The sequence below is a fragment of the Clinocottus analis genome, unplaced genomic scaffold, assembly GCF_023055335.1.
Source record: "Clinocottus analis isolate CAN_PGR_092001 unplaced genomic scaffold, fCliAna1.0.p SCAF_15, whole genome shotgun sequence".
Taxonomy (NCBI): Eukaryota; Metazoa; Chordata; class Actinopteri; order Perciformes; family Cottidae; genus Clinocottus; species Clinocottus analis.
This window is the reverse complement of record NW_027175876.1, coordinates 11180648-11202126: the sequence shown is the minus strand read 5'-3', so window position 1 is coordinate 11202126 and position 21479 is coordinate 11180648. Positions and strand designations below refer to the sequence as shown.

The window sequence follows — 21479 nt, the reverse complement described above, 5'->3', positions numbered from 1 at the left end:
CTCCCTCTCTCGCCCCCTCCCCCTCCCTGTCTCACACAGTCTCTGAGCCAAAGCAGGATTTCTATTATACCTGTAACAAACAGATAATATGGTTTGTCTGTTATCTCCTTCATCCTCCTCTTCCAAAACACATCATCCTCCTCCCTCCTTTTATCTTTGATCACACCTGTTGTGTTTGCAATGCGTTTACATTTGGCAGATATAATCACATTAGGATGGTGTTTGCCTTTTGACCAGATGTTTCCAGAACAAAATTAGAACACAAGGTGAATTATTACATAACTAGATGTGCAAGCAGGTACACAGGGTCCAAGCAGCCAAGACAAGCGGAAAGAGACGCTTGGGCAGGCTTAGATCAGGGATGCAACGACATCAAACAAGTACAAGTACATTTGAACACTTGCAGATACCGATAAGGGTACTTACTAATACAGTTCTTGCATTGGCTTTGACCTCCTGTTTTATTTTCAGTAGATAAGAGGCTTCACTGGACAGCACAATGTGAAGATCTGCCACAGTAAACTGTACTTGGCTCTGTTGCCAGGTGTGCAAATGTATTCAGGGGTTGCATCTGTTGGTTCGGTGCAATGTTTCAATAAGTTATTTCAAATAGTTTAGGGAAAATATATGCACTACTGTTCAAAAATTATGTAAAAATAATAAAGTACATTTTCAAAAATGTCGCGCTTTTCCTCTTTGACTTGAGCGTTGAAGCGGCCCTCGCATAAGATGACGATACCAGCGCTGGCCCCAAGCCAAATTGAGTTTGAGACCCCTGGTGTGGCCGTTCCACCAATCACGGCGGGTTCTCCAAGCTGTTTTAACTGTATCTGCAACTCACACATTGGCTGGTACCACAGCTGTATGAACCCAAAATATTAGTTGTTTTTTTGATGTGTGCAACATACAGTAGAATATTTGAATCTGTCTGCCTGTTTGTCCAAGTTGACTAAATGGCTAACAATACCACAGTACATTCAGACACCAGAACGGTTCTATCATTATTACATCGTGAGACTGCGATTCAGTCGGTGGAGACCAGGAGCAAGACATTCAGCTCGCTCTATGATCTCTTGCATATAGGTGTTGTTTTTAAAAAAAAATATCATTCACCTAAATATTTCTGAAGCATTCACGTAAGATTTTCCTGACCGCTGTTATTGTTTTTTCATTTTACAGATCCAGGTCACCAGGAGTAAAAAGACTGCTGATAAAGTCTCTGAGTATTTGTAATGTAGTCTTGTTATGAGACAATGGACCTCTGTCAGAACAGTGGGGAAGTTGTGGGTGGGTCTCTGCAGAGTTTTGCATATCAATGAAGTTCTTATATTTATTTAATCTCTTCCCCTGTAAAATTCACCTAAAACGCCTTTCCAAGTCATACAAAGTAAATTGAAAGCTGTTCTTGAAACATTTGGAGTGCATGCTTTTGGTCTCTTTTGAAAAGTAACACTCAGAAGTTCCCCAACACTGTAAGTGCTGCTGGCATTGATTAATATGAACACACTGAAGTAGAAGGTCTTTATTTCTGCCTGAATATTTAAGTACGAGCCGGTTCACAACCAAAAAACACAACCGAATGTGCACTCATCAGTTACTGTTACCTAAAAACAACAATGAAGGAGATCTGTGCAAATGTTGCAAATGACTGTAAGTCAATTAATGATGTAATGCGAGTCAACAGGGTCAAGTAATTAATTACAGCTGACTTGAGATTTACATCTGCATTTGATGCTCTTGTCTCATGACCGACCTCCCACTGCGACACGCCTCCTCCTGTTCGGAGGTCTGTTTGTGTCTGTAAGTGGTATGACCCAAGCGCGCCTCCAACAATAAACACAGCTAATAACAATGACTCTCAAAGGACCGTGCTGATATATTTGTGTGTGTGTGTGTGTGTGTGTGTTTGTGTTGGGGTGGATGTTAATAATGCAGACACAAGCAGAGTTCAGTAGTGTTGGTGTACATATAGTAATAAAAAAAAACAACATTGCACCAATCATTTCTTACATTCTCCATAATTTATACCTGCATTGATTTGTCTTTTTGGGTCGAGATTGAACTTCATTCCCTCATATTCCTGTTTGCTTTCCTGCTGATCACTAGCAGCTGGTTTCATACTCTCGGTAGAGTGTGAGAGGAGTAGAGTTTCAAGGTCTACTCTAACAAGCACTGCACTGACAGTCAAGTTTGAAACTGTTTTGAGTTAGTTTTCGAAAGATGTTAGATCCCAAAATGATAATGTGTAGAAAGTTTTTGGTTATTTAAGGAGCCTTTGTACTGGCGCACCAGTTAGGAAGATCAGAGATAAGAGCCGCTCAACAGTTTAACCAGAATCAGGAAACAAAGGTACTGCCTTAACTACCATAACAAATATCCACAACTTAATATCATAATGCATCTGTTGAGTAGTCTACTGGAGAAGATAAGAAGTATGACATGGAAACCAACATACAGCAAACAAAGGGAGAGATTTAGCCCGATGAAGACCTCTTATAGTTTCAGATGTGACCTGAGAGGTTGAGGCTCCGCCCCCTTCAAACTGGACAGGAAGGAGGATTTCCTACAACTTGGGTGTTAAGCAAAGGACAACTTATTTACAGGTTTTTTTCTCAGCTTTCAATGTAGTTCATAATAAATACATCTACGATAGTGTTTGGTTGCAGTGAAAACTCCTCTTCATGTGAGCATTAGGCTGATCTGATCTACTGGTAGGACACCTTTACCTAACTGCACAAGATGTGAGCCGGCAAGCAAGCGAATATCAGGTTGTGTCAGGTTTTGTCAATGAAGATGTCCACAGCTGCAGCGTGCGTCACAGAACAGGTGAAACAAGTGACGCGACGTTGTTTGTTTGGGGAAAAAAACGCTGACACTTCCTCCTCCTGCTCCTCCTCTAACCTTTTGTCAAAATCGACGCTGACAGTAGCTGACAGTTAATTGAGATCACTCTTTATTACGTGGATACAGATGCTACGTCCGCTAGCGTCTGCTCGTGTTGGTGGGTAAGCGATGTGATGAAGACTAAAACTTGGCTACGTTTGAGGAAAGCTTGAGATTGTGACATATTCAAGTTAAATCAAGGCGAAACACTGTTTCCAGTCTTTTTATGAAGCTAACCCTCTCCTGTTTGTAGCTTCATATTCAACACGCACATATAAGTGTGTACTGAACTTCTCAAGTAACTCTTGGCAAGAAGGCAAATACACGTATTTTACAAAATGCCAAACAAATCTCACCAGATTCAAAAAGCCAAGAGGCCTCACAATAACAGTGGGGCATCAGGAACCATCAACACTGACTCGATAACGTGGCAAAATGGTAACTGTTTGCCCTCTTTTGACATCTTCAGAAGGCTGACTCTAAAGCCTGTTAAGATGCAGCGTATAAACACAAGGAGATCTCCAGGAGCACGTACCGTTTTGACCTTGGTGGCTAAGAGAGCATTGCTTTGTATTCCTGACGTTGTGTGCGGGTGTCTCAGTGTGTAAGTGAGCGCGAGAAGCTATGTGGCAGAAGTGTATCCTCCTCTGTGTAACCTTGACCCGTCTGGAGAGGCGGCCTCGCCTCAGCATCGGCAGCAGCAGCAGCTGTGTCACTTCAACTCAGCGTCTTCGGTCCAACCTTAAGGGACCCGGGCTGCCCGTGTCCCTGCCCACATATCCACATCCAAGACCCCCCCCTGATAGAACAACCAGCCTGATCCCCCCCCCCACTCTCCTTCCCTTATACGCCTCTTCCTCCTGCCTTAAGCTACCAGCGAACACACATTCATGCACACTGTCCGTCATGCATACTCACTTCCAGCAGCAGCAGACAGTGGCCTGGCTGCTCGACTGCTGACAAAGCCCAGACTCAGCCTGCCTGGCCCTGTAGACACAAGAACACAGGCGGAGACAAACACCGGCCTCCAGCCACCCCGAGTCAGCTCTACATATGTCACATGTTAATGACATCAAGTCGGTGGCCACCCACAGACCGCGACATACTCGAGGGCAGCGGATAGAGAAATGAAGTCGTTTCTCCACGGAGCGCCAGCCTTATTCTTTCTCTGCAGCACTCAGTGACAGGACTCGGGGGGGGCTGCATTTGCGTTACTGCAGGTCTCGGGTCACCTTTCTCCACATTCTCCCCCCACAAAGCATGCAGTCTGACATGCTGCGATTGAGAATCAAATGTATTTGTAAAACGCAAATATATCATTAGAATATTTTTGATACATGTTTTTCTTCCTGTGAAATAATGAATATTTGTAGCCTCAAGGCTTCCTCTGTTAATTAATTAAGTGAACTAGACTGAAAAGGGAAAGCAAAAGTCATTATTCTCTTGTCTGAGTTCATCACTCTGTATATATTCAACTGTTTCATGGGAAACTCAAGTAGTCACCCCTTTTGTTTTTGCCGGGATTTGAGCCAAACACCAGGGGATGGATGAGCCAAAAACACATATTCACAGCTTTAATCCTGATCCCATTAGTGGACTCGGGAGTGAAAATAGTAAACAGCAGCCATGCTAGACTCCTCTATGTGCAGAGGGGAAACAGCGCGGCGTCTTTTGTCAAACATGACTGATTCCCTTTCGCCTTTTGTGTGTGTGTGTGTGTGGGAGCTTTGCCTTTCACATCGATCACGGTTGTGCCAACTGTTTGTTTTGTCTTTTCATATAATGAACCCTGGGCCCTCGGTGAGGCCCCGGCGGAGCTTTGCTCCACGCTAAAGGGCTTTTTTTGTGAGACAGTGTCACGCTCCCTCGTTCCGGCGAGGCTCCGCGTTTCTTATTATTCATGGCTCTCTCCCCGTTTGTTGAGAAGGCCGGGATCAAACAGGCCGATTTGCCACGCCTGACACCCACTGCTGCGAGTGTGTGTTTTGTGTGTGCGTGTGTGCGTGTGCGTGTGTGTGTGTGTGTGTGTGTGTGTGTGTGTGTGTGTGTGTGTGTGTGTGAACTCGGCTCGGGCTCAGTAATGACAGGATTTGTTAAACAGTAAATTAATGAATAATGAAATATCCAGCACGCGCCTGCCTTGCCTGGAGCACAGTGCCCCAAGCTGGAATTACTCCCGACCGGCACTCTGCTGTCTGCATGCTGGATAACCTGCGTGTGTGTGTGTGTGTGTGTGTGTGTGTGTGTGTGTGCATGTGTGCGCGTGTGTGTTGGATAAGCATTTTTACAGCCCATTGCGTGACAGAACGCTCAGGGGCTCTGCTGATGGGGCCCCGCTCTCTCGCTTCCTGGCAAGAGGACAGACAGACCGACGGAGACGCAGACATAACTGCGTATAGAAAACGACTGTCAGCGCTGCTCCCATACCGCGTATATCAAATATTACCAATGTGTTCATAAGCTCGGTCCATGTTCATCACCGGATTACCTTCCACCGGTCCTCTCATTAAAGTAACAGCCTGTGACGCTTTCATAAAAATGAAATTTGCTTCCCATTATCGCCCAATTCATCAAACACGAGTCATATCATATCCAGCCCCCTCTCTGAATGAGCTCTGGTCCATCTTCCCCTGGTGCACAGGAAGTGATGGGTTTCAGGGTGATGAGCAGCAGCCACGTCGGACCCACAGAAACGTTGGTGATTGCAGAGCAATGCAGGATTTTGCACGAGTTATGTAAACCCCCCCCAAAAAGGAAGAAATGGCGTCATACCACTTTAAAAGGCACACCTGTAATAATCCAAAGGTATTCCATCATGGCTCATGGTTCCGGTCCATAGAAGGGTCCTCCAGGGGCGAACCCCCCACCCCCTCACCTCTTCTGCTTACCCTGCACCAGACTTTGGGTTTCTCTTTAGGGTAATTGCATCAGAAAGCTCAAGTGACTCCTGATATTATCAGATTAACTTTCCATGCTCATATTGACTTGTATTTGTTTAAATGAAGGTTTGCATGTTTTTTTTTTTTGCAGGTGAGAAGCATTTAACCTGAGCAATGTCGATGCAAAAGGTTGTTGAGTTCTCCGTAGTTTTAGATGAGCTTTAAAACTTCCTGTAGCTTGCATTGATTTCTGGAACCTTTGCGAACCCATTGACAAAGCTCCAAGTTTATACGTTTTCATATTTTTGTTTCTTCAGGGGGGGAAAACACTCCATAAAACATTGAGAATGAAACTAGTCAATGCTTAAGTTTGTAAACATGTAGGTCGTTCGTTGACTACAGTTGCAAACAGGTATTTAGAAAACAGAATCTATAAAGCACAAGTTATATTATGAGATTAAATGTACCAGCTTGACTGGTTTTTGTAGGATACTTTTTAAAATTAATATCTGGTTTGCAGTAAAGCCCTACATGCAGGTTGCAAATAAGACAGATCATGTTTAGAAAAATCCTCCAGCAAATTCTATTCAGTTACAGTATGTGTGTGTGTGTGTGTGTGTGTATGTGTGTGTGTGTGTGTGTGTGTGTGTGTGTGTGTGTGTGTGTGTGTGTGTGTGTGTGTGTGTGTGTTTGAAAAGCCCTGCACTTTAACTATTACCTGCACTACACAAATCAGTGATACAACATTACAGAAACCCTTGAGTCAACATATAATACATTTGATATTTTCAATATCAAAGTTTTCATTTGCATTTATTTCTCTGGATATTCTTAGCTGAACTTGCAATATGTTTGACTTTTTGAAAAGAAAATGGGAAACTTCTCATCAGACAACACAAACATGCAGTCGCCCCTACAGGTACACTACATGAGGTCATAGGGTGGTGATGTTTTGCCATTGATTAACTGCATTTTCTTTTAAAATCTAACCCCGTAATGTAGATAATTATCAATTCATTGAGCTTTAATGTGATTGTATGACTATAGCTATTTTGTTCTGGCCATTTTTAGATATAATACAATATTCTCCCACACACACATCAATAATGTGTCTTATCACCCATCAGCTGAATCAGTGCACTTGCTAGAATTGTTAAATCCATGAATCACCTCGTTTAGCCCACTGATGTCTTCCCTCTGAGGTCATTTATGAATTCATAAAATATAAAAGGTTTTCACTGCAGACCTACATATTGTCTGACAGACCTAAACAGACTTCTGGGTATAGCTACATATTTTGTTTTTTGCATTCCTAAAGGGCATTCATTGTACGTATATTTGTGTCTTCCACATATGCTTGTTTTGTTTTTCGTGACTCGTTTAACTCGATTGAATCAACACAAGTAAACTAACATTAACACTGAATTCACCAGTTTTACATTGAGTGCCTATTTAACGTTAAAAGTCGTCGCGTCACTCGTCCTCCTCATGAACGCCCGCCCACTCATTAGCTAAAACGTCGTGTTTCTCCTCCTGTTGGCCGTTTGCTTTTCTTCGGCGTGTTTGTTTATAGTTGCAGTCAACCTGTCGTTGTAACCACTGATGCTCAGCAGCTTCCTGTCTTTGTTGAGCGAGAATCGCTCGCGGACATGCGGGTGCTGAACTCTGCACCTGCGTCACGCGGCGTTCCACTCCACGGGTCACAGCGAGCCCGCGGGACACGCGCTCTCTCTCTCTCTCTCTCTCTCTCTCTCTCTCTCTCTCTCTCTCTCTCTCTCTCTCTCTCTCTCTCTCTCTCTCTCGCTATTTTCTTTCTCTCCGTCTCTCTCTCTCTCTCTCTCTTTCTCATTAGCTTTCTTTCTCTGTCTCTCTCTCTCTCTCTTTCTCTACTTTTTCTCTCCCTGTGTGTGTCTCGCGCTCTCCCGTCATTAGCACACCGGCGGTAGAAGCGGGCCCGCGAGGCACGAGTCTATTCCCCCATGCGCGCGCGCGAAGAGAGAGAAGCCTCTGAAAAGAGGGCCTCGCTAGCCGGAAAATACAGCCAATTATCTCCCTGGAATAAGGCAGTATCCATCATGGAGTGTGTGCGTGTGTGTGTGTGTGTGTGTGTGTGTGTGTGTGTGTGTGTGTGTGTGTGTGTGTGTGTGCGCGCGTGCGTGCGTGTGTTCATTTCAGAGGCTTTGCAATATATGGACTCCAGACTACTGATTTTAAACCTTACAGAGCACAATATGAAAACATTATTCGTACTTTTTTTCATATTGCTTTGAATTTTAATCTTGGACTTTACCATAAATTCGTTAAGCATTTCATTAGGCTAGATCTTTAATCTCCATGTCATCAATAACATAATATAGGCCAATTCAAAGCACCATTCAGACATTTTCGACATTAAAAACTACAATAGTGAACTATTAGAACAAAATAAATTGCCTGAAAACATCGAAAATACGAAATGCACATCATAAGAGCTGTTTTACTCTATTTCTTTTTTTAAAATACATTATTAAGATAAACAAGCATTTTCAAATAGTGTTAATGACTTGTAATTTGTTGGATTAAGTTGAATCAATGTGACTCCAATTATGTATTTGCAGTTTTGGTGGATGGGTTACATTTTTTATTTACATTTATCACTGTTATTTACTGCTTCCACACGTTCCTCCCTTCAGGAAGACTGAGGGTTTATTAGACGGGGTTATTGTCTACTTCAGGTTTATTGTTCTGCTGAGTGGCTTTTAATAACGTTTATTGGAAATACTAATTCTTAGTTCTGTTTTGTTATTGGTTGAAATACTGTCTGCTGCAGTGAATAATTAATTAAAATATAATTTAATTTAATGTTTTTCTTTAATACTGTTGTTGGCTCATTTATTAGATTTTAATGTTTTTTTAAATTATTTATTTATCGTTACACAGTGGTACCTAAACCCATAAGACATTTATAATGTGATAAACAGAAAACGGTTGTTAAAACATTTCCTCACCTTTCCTTTAAATCAGAATAACATCGCCCGGCCTGTGAATTTGATCCGTTACTGAATATCACAATCAATAAACTGTCAGTGTTGGGCTTCAACACTCATTCAGAAAGTTGACTTTTTCTTTTTAATCTCCCTGACCAGCCGATAAACAGAATGTTTAATCCGACCCCGTATTTGGGACGCTCGTGGAGAAAAGGCGCAGGCTGCACTCCTCACATAATAAAACACATGGTTTATTATCAATGTGATAGAAATGAAATCACTGACACAATTAGAAGCATGTCTACCCATCTTCAGCACCATGACAACAGCTCTATAAGAACAGAAAAACACTGGATGAGTCCTGCCCCCCCGCCGGCTCACAAAAGGTCGAATCACAGATAAATAGGCCTACTCCAAAATAGCTGGTGCACCTATTTACACAACCATTCATTTAAATTAATATAAATAAATATTTACACACATAAATTAACACCCTCCCTCCTTGTTAAGTCACCAGACGAACCTGTTTCACAGATATAATGCTCATCAATCTTCATGCCCACAATGCTTTTTCTGCTCGAGGACAAACACAAGCGCGCACACACAAACACACACACACACACATAAACTCAGGCACACAGACACACTCAGGCACACACACTCACACACACACATGTTGTTTGTTGGCTGCTCACAGCATCTCAGTCTCACAGGATGCAGGCAGGGGGAGCGAAATGGATGTAACACAGTAACCATCATGTCCTCAGGGGAATGAAAAGAACGTAACACAGATGAAACATCCCTCTGTGCTCTCTGACACTGGCCCACAGGTGTCTTCCTCTGCCTTTTTCTCCTCTCCACCAAGCCTTCCTCCTCCTCCTTCTCCTCCTCCTCCTCCTCCTCCTCCACCTCAGCCCTGTGTGTGGCAGGTCAGTGGCAGTGGTGTAAAGCTAGAAGTAACGGTGTTGACGCCTCTGTCCGCGTGTCGGCCTCCCGTTTGGCTCGCTCTCCGTCGTCGCCTCCCGGGCCTCATTTCCGCTGCTTCTCCTCTTTGTCGGCCTTGTTGCCGCCGTCCCCGTGCCGGTTGTTGGGCGGGTTGTTGAGAAACATCTTGTCGAGTCCTTTGAGAGCCTCGGTGAGGTAGTTCTGGAGGGTGGTGAGAGCGGCGCAGATGGCGGGCGAGCCGAAGCCGTGCGTGATGAAGGAGAAGTGGGAGAGGCAGCTCTGGATGCCCGGCTCCAGGATGGGGCTGGGCCTGGAGTTTCCCAGGGGAGTCCTATCCTGGGCCAGCAGGTCTGTGAACTCCTTACACAGCTGTCTGCAGGGGGGAAGACACAAGATGTCAGGAGGGAGCTATGCCTCGTCTGAGGGTTTCCCCAAAAGAGGTATACCTCCGCTGATGGGCGACGTTCACTGGCAGTATTCATTTTAAAGTTTTACAAACATGACAAACATCTTTTTCTTTTTTTTTTACTGATTTTAAATGTCGTCAGCAAAAAGGTTGAAACTGAATGTTGACACGAACGTAGCAAATTCCCTGAAAAATAGTAATTATAGAACGTGCAGCTTTACGGCACAAAGAACAACATAGAGAACACAAAGAACATACAATAAGTGATCAATAATTCATTAGTACTAAAATTACGATCAAGACGGACCCAGTCCATTAAACAATAAGAGTAAACTCTGCTCATACACTCAGGAAATGAACCCAAATTAACCAACTGGTTGAAAGGCATGGGTTACTATTTTACAGCACTAGATGCTCCTTCAATAATACCTGAAACTGAATACAATCTATTAATAAATAATCTTAGAGGCACAAGCTCACACTTCTTTAATGCTTTAACTGCTCTGAGGAAAAAGAAGCCCATTCACCTAACGCAGCATTTTATTGTTTTGTACAACTTTATGTCCTGTGAAAAAACAACTTCAATAGCAGATCAAAAATAAAGTAAAATGTGGTGTCAGTTATGTTCCAGTGTGTTAGGATTAGAAATTGTGTTGTGTTGGCTACCGATTGTGCAACCCTAAAAGTGCTGAATGCACAGCACGTGTAAAATGATGGTTGCAGTATAGTTTGGTGGAAGAAAACCCGTCAGCAGGGATTCACCCAGAACTCTATTCTTGTTCAGCGGAAGAAAAAAAAAAGAGTATGAAATGGCATCGGGGCCATCACTGCAACCCAGACTGAAACAGTTCCTTCAGACTGTTCACTGTGAGGGAGCACTGAGGCAAACGCTCGATGCAAGAGCGCTGTGTAATTATGAAGATTTAAGATACTACTTTTAGCAACGCAGTGTAGCAAACTTTAAATCCCCCTTTTCATTGATTTCATGTGGATTCCAAAAAATGTGTTTGGAGAACAGTCAGAGGAAAAAACCTGAACTTGATGCAATGCCCATGACCCCCTGACATCCCGTCACAGACATGTGCACCCCTGCACAACGCTTCACTGTGAAAAATACACTTGACACTTTAATAACCGACTTATTTTCACGTACAATTTATTTATTCCATTGAAAACTTTCATTTATTTTCATTTTATAGATTATAACTTATACTATTGCTCTGTGTTTATTGTCACGCATCAATCACCAGGCCAAACTCCTTGTGTGCAAACATTAGCAATAAAAAAATTCTGAAAAATCTGAAATAATTCAGAATTCAGCTGCAGTGACAGCAGAAAACTTTTCTCATTAAAGAGTTTTCATTACCTAAAACATGTCTTTAAGAAAGTTCATATAGTTTTCTGTGTTTCCCTTGAACATCGAATACAAAGCTGAAGGCCTGACATAAAATGTGTTTTATTGTTGATTCTTTGGATAAGTGTTTCTGCTTCTGACTCCACTGGACACCCTGACTGACCCAACATAACATCACACCGCTCATGTTGGACAAATTATCTACAAGAATGACAAAACAATATCTTCCCACACTACTTTTAATGCTCCAACAGCACATAATATTGCACAAAAGCACAAGCCACTGATTTCTGCAAACTGAAACTACTTCTAGAGCAGGCCTCGTCCTTAAGAGCCAATCAGTAACTGTTCATATCTGCAATTTGAGACGAGATGTCATCGAATGGATCTTCATTGTTCACGTGCCGGAAAAAAATGAAACGGTGAAAGCAAACCACGTCTTCACCTTGTTCTCCTTGTTAAATTTCAGCAAATCCTCCCCTTGGTTTTAGGCCCCACATTTCGTATTCAAGAGACCTCTCTCTCAAATTTGTACTTGCACGCCCACATGCACACACACACACACACACACACACACCCAGCGCGCGGCCTAAGGGCAGAGCTCCAGCAAATGAGTGACAGGCTGTGCAGGCCGAGCCCAGCTGGGGTTAGGGGAGTAGAGAGGAGAAGCCGCCACCGCGGGCTACACTCAAGGCCCTCGCTGTTGTTTTCTGACGACTTGAAACACTTCACTGCTAAATAATGAATTTCTAAGAGGCAGCACCGACACACAGTATTGGAACAGGTTTGAATCTGAGCATCAAACATCCACCACCGAACACACCGTACATTCTGAGTACATTGAGATGCACACACACACACACACACACACACACACACACGTACGCACACAGGCAGATGGTTTATGCAGTGCAGGCCAGCAGACAGCACTGTTTATGCAAGCTAAAAATACAAGCTTCCTGAAGGGATCTTTGTGAGATGGTTTACAGCTCTGCATTCAATCTTTCCATCAAGACATTCAGGGGAATAAATGGACACGTAACAGGACCGCACATTAATTGGCAAATGGCTTCTACTTTTTTCTTCTTCTTTTTTTTTTGGGTCATAGTAAAAATAGGAAAAGATCCAAAGTAATTCTGTGATTTAATCCACATTTATAAATCCACATCACCTCTCCTGCCCTGGTTCCTTTAAAGAAAAATCTATGTTGCTCGCTGGCTAAAAGTAATCAGAAGATCCTGGATTCAATTCCACAGTTTAACGGCCATAAAAATGGATTAATATAAGTAACTTTACGAGGAGAACCGGTAAAATGGATCGCTTCTGAGAGCGGAAGCAGAGGTCAGACATACAGTAGCAACCTCTGAGCTGGTATTTAATGATGTCTGTGAGCTGATGTAGGCCACATTAAAGTGTCCAGCGTTAAGCAAGGTCCATGTATTCTGGAGCTAAAGGTTATTCAGGTGGGGAAAATGAACGCCTCGGCACTTTTGTTTAGTCACTACACAATTTTCTTTTAATGCAGATTTTTACTCATTTCTTAAACGGTTGAATTAGATTTAACTGCCCTCGTTCTTCAGTGGGCCAGTTCTTTCAAACAGCTGTTTTCATTACGGGTTAGATCCACATCAGATGGGTTTTCGTTAAGAAAATCTCACTCTCCTTTTTAAATGTCAATGCCATGTTCACTGTGTGTGCTACAGAGAAGAAAGATCAGAGGATACAGGAGAGGTTTGCCCCCTCAAGAGTCTTTAAAGAGGAGCCACAGGGGCCCCAGGAAAGTGAGAAGATTTAATTTCACTATCATTTCATTTATCAGAAATGTAACTACTTACAGGAGAAGAATGTTCTTTTTTCATCCTGTGTGTGTGTGTGTGTGTGTGTGTGTGTGTGTGTGTGTGTGTGTGTGTGTGTGTGTGTGTGTGTGTGTGTGTGTGTGTGTGTGTGTGTGTGTCAGTTATGTAATTCAATTCAACAACAGACAAAATGTTTCCACAGGCACCGAACTACACCTTTTCTAAACAGATATATGAGTCATAAACATACGAGTGATGGGCCTCTTTAAGACATTTCATCGGACATCTGACAGTCTGGAGTGGAAACATCTTGACCTGCTGGAGGTCTTTGTAAAGGTGTGTGTAGTTGCAGGTTGCTCCTCTGTGCTGACAGACATGACGTGTTGTGTCAGGGCCCTGACTTTATTCTCCTTGATGCTGTGCTCTGCTTCAACCTGTCCACATCTTCTCTTCCTCGTGGGGTGTAACGTCATTATTGTGTCACACTGCAGACGTGCATTGTGTAATCTATGGCAGACATCGTCCTATAAAGACGATCAGGGGGCAGAAACCAATCAAACGGTCCATCAAACTCACTTTGTCGCCAGCAGCATGTTTTTCCGCGTGTGCATCTCGTTGGGGTCCGCGTGCTGCCGGTTCAGGTACTCGCTCACGGCTTTGGTCGGGAACTCCGTCTCGCAGATGTAACCGAAGTCCCGGGCCAGGTGGACCGCTTCACCTGGAGGACGGGAGGAGCGGTTACGCGATGGAGATGGAGACCAACAATAAGAAGAACACTTCACAACAACCTAGACGTGTGTGTTCTGTTAAGAGCTATAACGAGCTTTGTCTGCTCAGCATATCTCACAACACATATGCGCTCGAACTGAAAAGTTAACCCTTTACGCACTACTTTCCCTCCGCTGTCGTCCTCGTAGATGGCACAAACATAATAGTAATAAAGTGGTCCTTTATGCTTGTTTTTAATTGTTAAAATGAGAGTAGGTGCCAATCTGCAGTGTTCGTCATTACTAAAGAAAATATGTGTGTGTGTTTATTTTAAATTACGATTCTGAGGTAATTCGGTGAACACAACGCCCACATTTAAACGTAAAAAACAAAATTCCAAAAGTTAGAACATGTCGGATAAGTTAGCATTGTTTAGCTCCACGACTGTATGAGTACATGAGCAAAGCCAGGTATTTGAACTATTTGTAAAATGTAGAAATAAATGGTCAAAATACATGTTATGATTTACTTTATTGAAATTACCTTTTATGAGGAATAATGGGCTACATGAGAAACAGAGCCTGTATTGAAAATAGCCAAATTGTTGACACACAACCTGCGAGGCCCAACCTGCAGGCTTTAGTCAATTAATTATTCAATTTAATCTAATAACCCCAGACCTTCTGTCTCCACTCCTCCATATTGAATATGTATTTCCCTGATAGTATATCCTTGCAGCCACGTTATGAATACAGTGTAATTGTCATTTACGCCCTTGCAGTATTTTACCTGTGCAAGTTGGTGATGCTGATTTGTTGTCCTATGATAACAGATAACATGTTTGGTTTTTAGAGCCACACATTCCTCAGTGTGTCTATCTCAGGCTAAAGGCTATATTTCTGCTGTTTCTGTATATATTGAGTAAAAAAAAACAGCACATCAATCACCTTCTACAAGAGATGTTAGTAATGTGACATTGGCTGCTTTGCGCCTTCCAGCAGGTAGATTGAGTCCAATCTTCTCCAGCTTCTCTCGCAGACATTTACCACCGTTTTTGGACTTTGCTCTGTGGAAGAAGAAAAAAGAAAACCAATTAATGTTTTAAAAAAAAGTAGGCATATATTATTATATATTACAACAATCCTCTAAGAGATTGCCATTTTAATAAATTGCCAATATTCGCTTCCCAGTTTGAACTTCAGGCGTCAACCTTTGTCTCCAGAGATGTTAATGTTAAGTACTATCTCTAGGAGGTAAATGGCACAGAGACAGAGGCCTTTTCGTGCAGCTCAGGATTTAATTAATAGATCCCACAGCTTTCCTCCACGCAGAGTTAAAGTACCTTCTCAACACGCCCCCCAACAAGGAGGCGTTGAGGCACTCGGGCGGGGACAGCCTCCTCTGCACCTCCCCGACGGTCACTTTGTACTTGGAGGTGGAGCTGAGCAGCGACAGGCGGCCCGGTACCGAGCAGAACACCTCGTTAATGTTCACGGTGATGCCCCCCATCAGCCCGTCCTTGCCGAGCATCAGAGAGCCCATGTGCTTGTGTGGCATGGGGACTGAAAGAGAAAGGTCAGAGGCGGTGTGAGGGCTTCTCTTACACGACACGCTTAACAAATACAGATGTTTTATAAATATTAATACAGGGATCTTATTCGAGCATCCACTCAAGGTAAAAAAAAAATCTCAACTGTCAAACTTTGTTCCGCGTGTTGACACTGTGCACGCGCGCTCTGAGGGCGGCCCTGCATGGCCTAATGAAGCGCCCACGCACGCGCGGGGCATTTGCTGTTATTTAATGTCGCGCGACATTCTCATTACAATATTATCGATTGTTGATTGGCTCGCGCGCTCACATCGCATTAACCACCTCCCCGTCTTTTCTCCACGGCCGGTTTAACTCCCACCAGCGTCACGTGGATGCTGCTCCATCCCTGCGCCTTAATGCTCGCGCTAATGGCGTGAAAAAAAAAGAGAGAGAGAAATGAATAAGAAGTCTCGTGCATGCATGCGTAGGGGCCAGTGCGAGTGGGTTTTGATGGCTCCACGGGGGATAATACCGCAGATTAGCTCTAAACGAGCTCACGAGATCTCCGTGAGCGGTGCCATTTATTACATCAGCGGCTTAAATGCCCCGCGGGGAGCTCAGTCACTCAACATCCCGTAACTAAATCAGCGCACATCATCAGGGCGGCAGCATGGCCGCCTGTCAGCGACACACTGCTGCTGCAGTCAATATACAGGGATCGTTAACCCGGCCTCCAGCTCCTCATCCTGGACGCCCGGAACACAATGTGGACCTTTAAAGAACCCAAACATGGAGATACGGCGCGGGGAGGTCCGGTTTAGATCCAAGGCGTGCCTTTTGTTGTACACATCAATAATAATCATAACTTAGAAATGACCTGAGAGAGACAAGATAAGATGGCCGAGAAGACAGACATCTGTGTGTGTGTGTGTGTGTGTGTGTGTGTGTGTGTGTGTGTGTGTGTGTGCGTGTGTGTGTGTGTGTGTGTGTATGTTACCTTTTTTAATTACTGATTGATCCAGGATGCTCGTTCCGTTGTCGTCAATGGTCTGTTAGAGCCAAGATAAATAACACACACATCTTTATAGTCTGCTTCATACAAGCAGATCCACAAAGTAATAATAATGCTAATAATAATAATAACCCATAAGGAGCATCTGAAACTTTATTTTATTTTTTTACAAAATCCCACAGGATTGATTTCATCTCTGTTAAAGCCGGAGGGTCCATAAAGTCGTGCTCATATAGACTAGAAGCAGCTCCTCTCATTCATCAAGCTCAATAAACCGCTCTGTGTGGACGCTGCTGCTGTCAGCGCTGCTGCGCGCTCGTGAAAAGAAAAAAAAAGAAAAGAATTGAACTTGATAAAACAAATTTAAATGGGGTTAATAAATGCATGACACAAATACGGAAAGCTCGAAATGAGAATCTAATGTGGAGGTTAAATGGCTAACAATTCGTGATGGTTGCGCCCTGAGGGGAGACGAGTGGAGATGGAATCCTAACAGCTGACTGTAAAGTCTATTTCAACACGTCTTTGCATATTTTTGAACAGAGCAAAATAGCTCAAATGACAGAAGCAAAGTTTATGAAACCAATCAAAATTATACAATTAGCTTATATATAATACAGATAAAAAATAATAATACAATAGTGGATAATAATTATTCATAAATATATATATATATATATTATAAATGTTTTACATAAAATGCTGTGTTTTTCTTTCTAACTTTATATGAAAGTTGATCAAATGTTGCAGTGCAGCTTCTCCAGACTTTACTGTTTCACAGTGTAATCACCGTTATGTCAGTGAAGGTATGAACTTGAATTATTAGAGGCGACATTTGAGCTCCATGCAGCAATTTGTGAATTATTCCACATATCAGCAGCGTCTCATCAAAGGAGATGTCTGAGCTCTCTGAAGACACTTCCGCTCGCTGAGGGCCATTTGTGTTCCGGCTACAGCTGCTGAGGGTCCAGCCCTGAGGGAGCTGCTCCCAGTTCACTGACCTTAACTCTAAAAGGCGAGGGCACAATGAAGACGGCTTCTGTCAACAATAACCAATCTGTTCCGACACTGGCATTTTTGTCATTTTATTTATTCGTTCATTTGAACGTCGTTGTGGTATTGCACAACTAACAGGCAGAGTTGTATATACCTGGAGTAAATATGTTTATTTTAGTTCAACATTAAAACTGATAAATGTAAATTATTACATTTATAATTGCATTTCATAGTTTTTTTTAATCGGCTATTGTAATAATACACAATATATTTGAATATAATTTTAGTGCCATATTCCCCCATTATGTCCAACAGACCCCGCTGGTCCCTCTCGGATAAAGTGTTTCATTTAAAAACAAACTAACGAAAAAAAACAACAACTGGAGCTTAAATGTGCTCCATGCACATTAACTGGTGTAAATGTCCGCTGTGACTCACCTGGATGTCCTCCATGCCGTGCAGCCCCTGCAGCAGCCCGTCGCCCATACCGGACTCCAGTCCCGGGTGCGCGGAGTGAAGCAGCACATCCGGCCGCCGCACTCCGTAGTCCCGCCGCGGGTCCAGCCCGGACAGCTGAGGCAGCGAGGCCCGGGGTTGCGCCAGCAGAGCCGAGCTATCCATCCGCTCCCCGGCGGCGTCCTGCCGCTGCCGTGCGCCCCATGCGCTCTGCTGGCTCTGGTGCAGGGAGTTCAGGGAGTACGGGTCGCTGACGTGGGAGTACGGGTCCTGGCTCTGGTAGTGAGCGAGCGGCTGGTACGGTGGCGGAAAGTACGGAGGCTGGAAGTCCGAGGATGGCGCGTGAGACAGCGGCGGCGCGCTGGAGTAGGGTCCCGCATGCGACACCGAGCCCAGCTGGGACAGGCGCGAGCTGTGGCTCGAGACACCGTCATGCCGGTCCTTGAAGAAGAACACAACAAATCAACTCCTCGCTATTGGAAACACATTGTAACGAAACACAACCACACGGAGGCCTACAGGAGGACCACGGTGTATTATTATTGCCCCTGGTGATGGGGCAAAAGTAGCATATATGCGTGTTTTATTCAGGACATCCAATGCTTTAGAAGAATAGAGAAAAAAAAATGATTTTAAAATGTCCCACAATGAAAACCTCGTCGCAATGTTTTCCCAAATTTGCGCAAATTAATTCTGAAATGCATTGTGAGGAAAGGGAACTCACCGCCGTGGAGTAGGAGTGAACTAACATTTGTAAACCCTCTGTTGGTGTCAGCGGTATAGTGAAGATAGTGGTGGCGCGAGATAGCCAAACTAATTCCAGGTAAAAGCGGCGCGTTCGTATCTGCAGGCTCGGCCCTGGTCTACAGCTCCATGATGAACCTTCTTCCGCCCGGAGCTGCCGCCGCTCTGAGTGTGAGCACCGAGAGCGCCCGCCTCTACCCCCGGTATGCGGTGTAATTGTTATTCATGACTGAGACTTACAGGAATATTAATGTGCGCGAGGCAGGGGGACTGGCGGCACATGGAGCGTGAAGCCTCTCGCGCAACCGTGAGTGACGTTTAAATTCCGTGGAGAGCCGAAACGACGCGCGAGCAGCAGGAGGGAGAAAGAGGACTCTCTCTCGCAGGAGAAAGAGAACAGGGTGACCAGACCAGTGAGGAATTCCCCGTCACCCACCCCTCCCCAAAAAACACTTTGGAGGCCTTTTTATAAGCGCAATCTGACGCAAGGAAGACACTCACTCTTGTCTTTGGAGACACTTTTACGCACATCGTTTTTTGCGCAAACATACTTTGACGTGATACAAACCAACATAAGTCAAGGTGGTGGCTAACAATATAAACAGGGTTACCCTCTAAAGCTCTTATACCACCAGGGTCAAGGTGTCTGTTCCTGAAACACACTCATCATGCCAAGGCTTCCACCAAAGTCAACCCCAGTTTACTTTTACGCACAGACACGCATAATGAACACCTCATTTCAGGCCGTCACCAACATATATTTCAGCTGAACAGCAGCATTGCAATAACAGTCACACACACCGAGTGAACGGTGGCTCGTGAAGTGTCGCAGCTGCCTTTTATTGGCCTGCTGGAAAACCCACCCGAGACACTGCAGGGAGCAAAGGGGGCTCGCGCGACCGGTGTCACGAGTCAAAAGAAGCGATTAAACTTTGTGTCGCGGCCCCTCTTCGGCCTCTTGGTTGACTTGTTCAACAACATTATCGCCTCCCCTCCCTCGCGCCGTGGGAGAATAGCCATGTGCGGCACGAGACAAGAGGTTCCCACCGGGCGGAGCCGAGGGGCCTCGCGAGCTGCCCTTTCTTCGCTTGCTTTGTGCTCGAGCCCCTTTCAGCGCGAGACGGAGCACCGTCTCGCCCCCGCGCGCGCGCGCGGCGGTATTTCTCCCCTGCCCCACGCTCGTTTTATATTGAACAAAAAAAAATGAAGATTGTTCTGGGATCAAAGCCAAACGATTTACATACTTGTGACACTTCATCAACCTCATCTGACCCAGCGTGTCTCAGTCATCATGTTGTTCTTCTTTTACTGTAATTTCCCATTAAAAAAAAGCCATTAATTAATAATTCGAATACTTTTGGATTCATCATTTGCTGCAGTACTGGTCTTTCTTCTTCTTCTAAATATCACCATAGATGTATGTTGCTAAAATACAGTATTTTTTATTTTGAATTAAAGTTATTTTACTTTTCAACATAATTTTGCACAAAAGACGTAGTGCCATATTTTAAAAAAAATATCCCATATGTACAAATTCTGGAAAAGGGAAAATAAAAAATTATCTCCATCCACTGTCATTTTTTCCCCCTTTTTTTCCCCCACAATGATCCAAACCGCCAGTGGACCTTCATCACAGCCGAAAACACAACACACAAATATGCCAAAACCCTTAAAAACATTCGCGCGTCAATGAGTGAAATATCTTGTGATGTATTCGTCCTCATATTCATATTCAGTCACCACATCACAGCATAACAGGCCTACCGCCTCCTGCAAAACGCCTCTTCACTTAACACCTCATTACTCCAGAAAAGCAGCATCTCTAATAAGTCCCGAAGACCACAGACACATGGACGGCAACGTTACCTCGTAAATATCTTCATACTTGACATTCTCAACTAGTTTCCACAGCATGGTCGCTTCTCCGGTGTCGGTAAACCGAATGCAGCCAAGTGAGGAAGGGATGTCTCAACTCTCTCTCTCTCTCTCTCTCTCTCTCTCTCTCTCTCTCTCTCTCTCTCTCTCTCTCTCTCTCTCTCTCTCTCTCTCTCTCTCTCTCTCCCTCCCTCCCCCGCCCTCAGTAAAGTCACTGAGGCTTTGTGAATGGGGAACCCCTGTGAAGACTCCACTACTGTTAAGGAGAGCTATAGGCGGGCTGACAGCAGCAAATAGATACAAAGAACACATGTTTTATGTATCGTGCAGCTCGGAAACTTCCAAAATAAAAGCATAAGCAGTGAGCGAAAGCCTTTCATGAAGACTATTGCACACTGAGATGGAAACATGTGGAGAAGGGCGACTTAAGTTCACTGTGATTCCAAAGGTTTGACAATCCTTCTCACAATGTCAGATATTTATTGTATAATAAACACGTGGCTATAGAATGTTATCCATAAACCAAACCAATAATACAGCATTGGGCCTTCTGAACAGCGTCAACCCTCCTCTGCATATAGATTTAATTCTGTTTCTCTTTACTGGAGGGATGAGCGTTCAGGGACTCCCTTGTGCCTTCTGTAAAAGTATGTGTGTTTTTTTTTTCTCCCTCTGCTCATCTATTTATATTTTTCCCTTTGATTTGTCATCTGTGTGTGTATTTGCTTGCATTGTTATGATAAGGCCTATGGATGCATGTAGAGTGCTCACTTGTCCTGCATGACACTATTACAACATGGACTTGGGTAAAAGGAGCCACGCGAGTGCAGGAATTACAAACTAAAACAGTCTGGTGGATTGTTGGAGTGATATTACAGGATGGGTTCATGCTCACTTACCGACTGACCTTTGTGTAAATAGTGAGATC

The 21479-nt window shown here is 43.9% G+C and overlaps 1 protein-coding gene across 2 annotated transcripts; it reads right to left on the bottom strand.

The window, feature by feature from the left end:
* Positions 1-9018: 9018 nt before the first annotated feature.
* Positions 9019-20618, bottom strand: tfap2b (transcription factor AP-2 beta). Of its 2 annotated transcripts, none has more exons than XM_068576800.1 (7): positions 20543-20618; positions 17915-18373; positions 16466-16517; positions 15280-15499; positions 14885-15003; positions 13806-13947; positions 9019-10046 (listed from the first exon to the last, which is right to left on the bottom strand). In XM_068576800.1, the coding sequence occupies exons 1-7, from the start codon at positions 20588-20590 to the stop codon at positions 9758-9760; spliced, it is 1329 nt and encodes a 442-aa protein (XP_068432901.1). In that variant the 5' UTR covers positions 20591-20618; the 3' UTR covers positions 9019-9757. The 2 variants fall into 2 exon arrangements, with proteins under 2 accessions (XP_068432901.1, XP_068432900.1); XM_068576799.1 differs by lacking the exon at positions 20543-20618 and adding an exon at positions 18657-18829.
* Between the last annotated feature and the right edge of the window lie 861 nt (positions 20619-21479).

Excerpts from the sequence above, each read along its gene's own strand:
- tfap2b (XM_068576800.1), bottom strand. The coding sequence starts at position 20,590 with ATGCTGTGGAAACTAGTTGAGAATGTCAAGTATGAAGATATTTACGAG. Across the intron at positions 18,374-20,542 it reads AGTATGAAGATATTTACGAG|GACCGGCATGACGGTGTCTC; the intron begins GTAACGTTGCCG and ends TTCTTCTTCAAG. Across the intron at positions 10,047-13,805 it reads AACATGCTGCTGGCGACAAA|ACAGCTGTGTAAGGAGTTCA; the intron begins GTGAGTTTGATG and ends TCCCCCCTGCAG.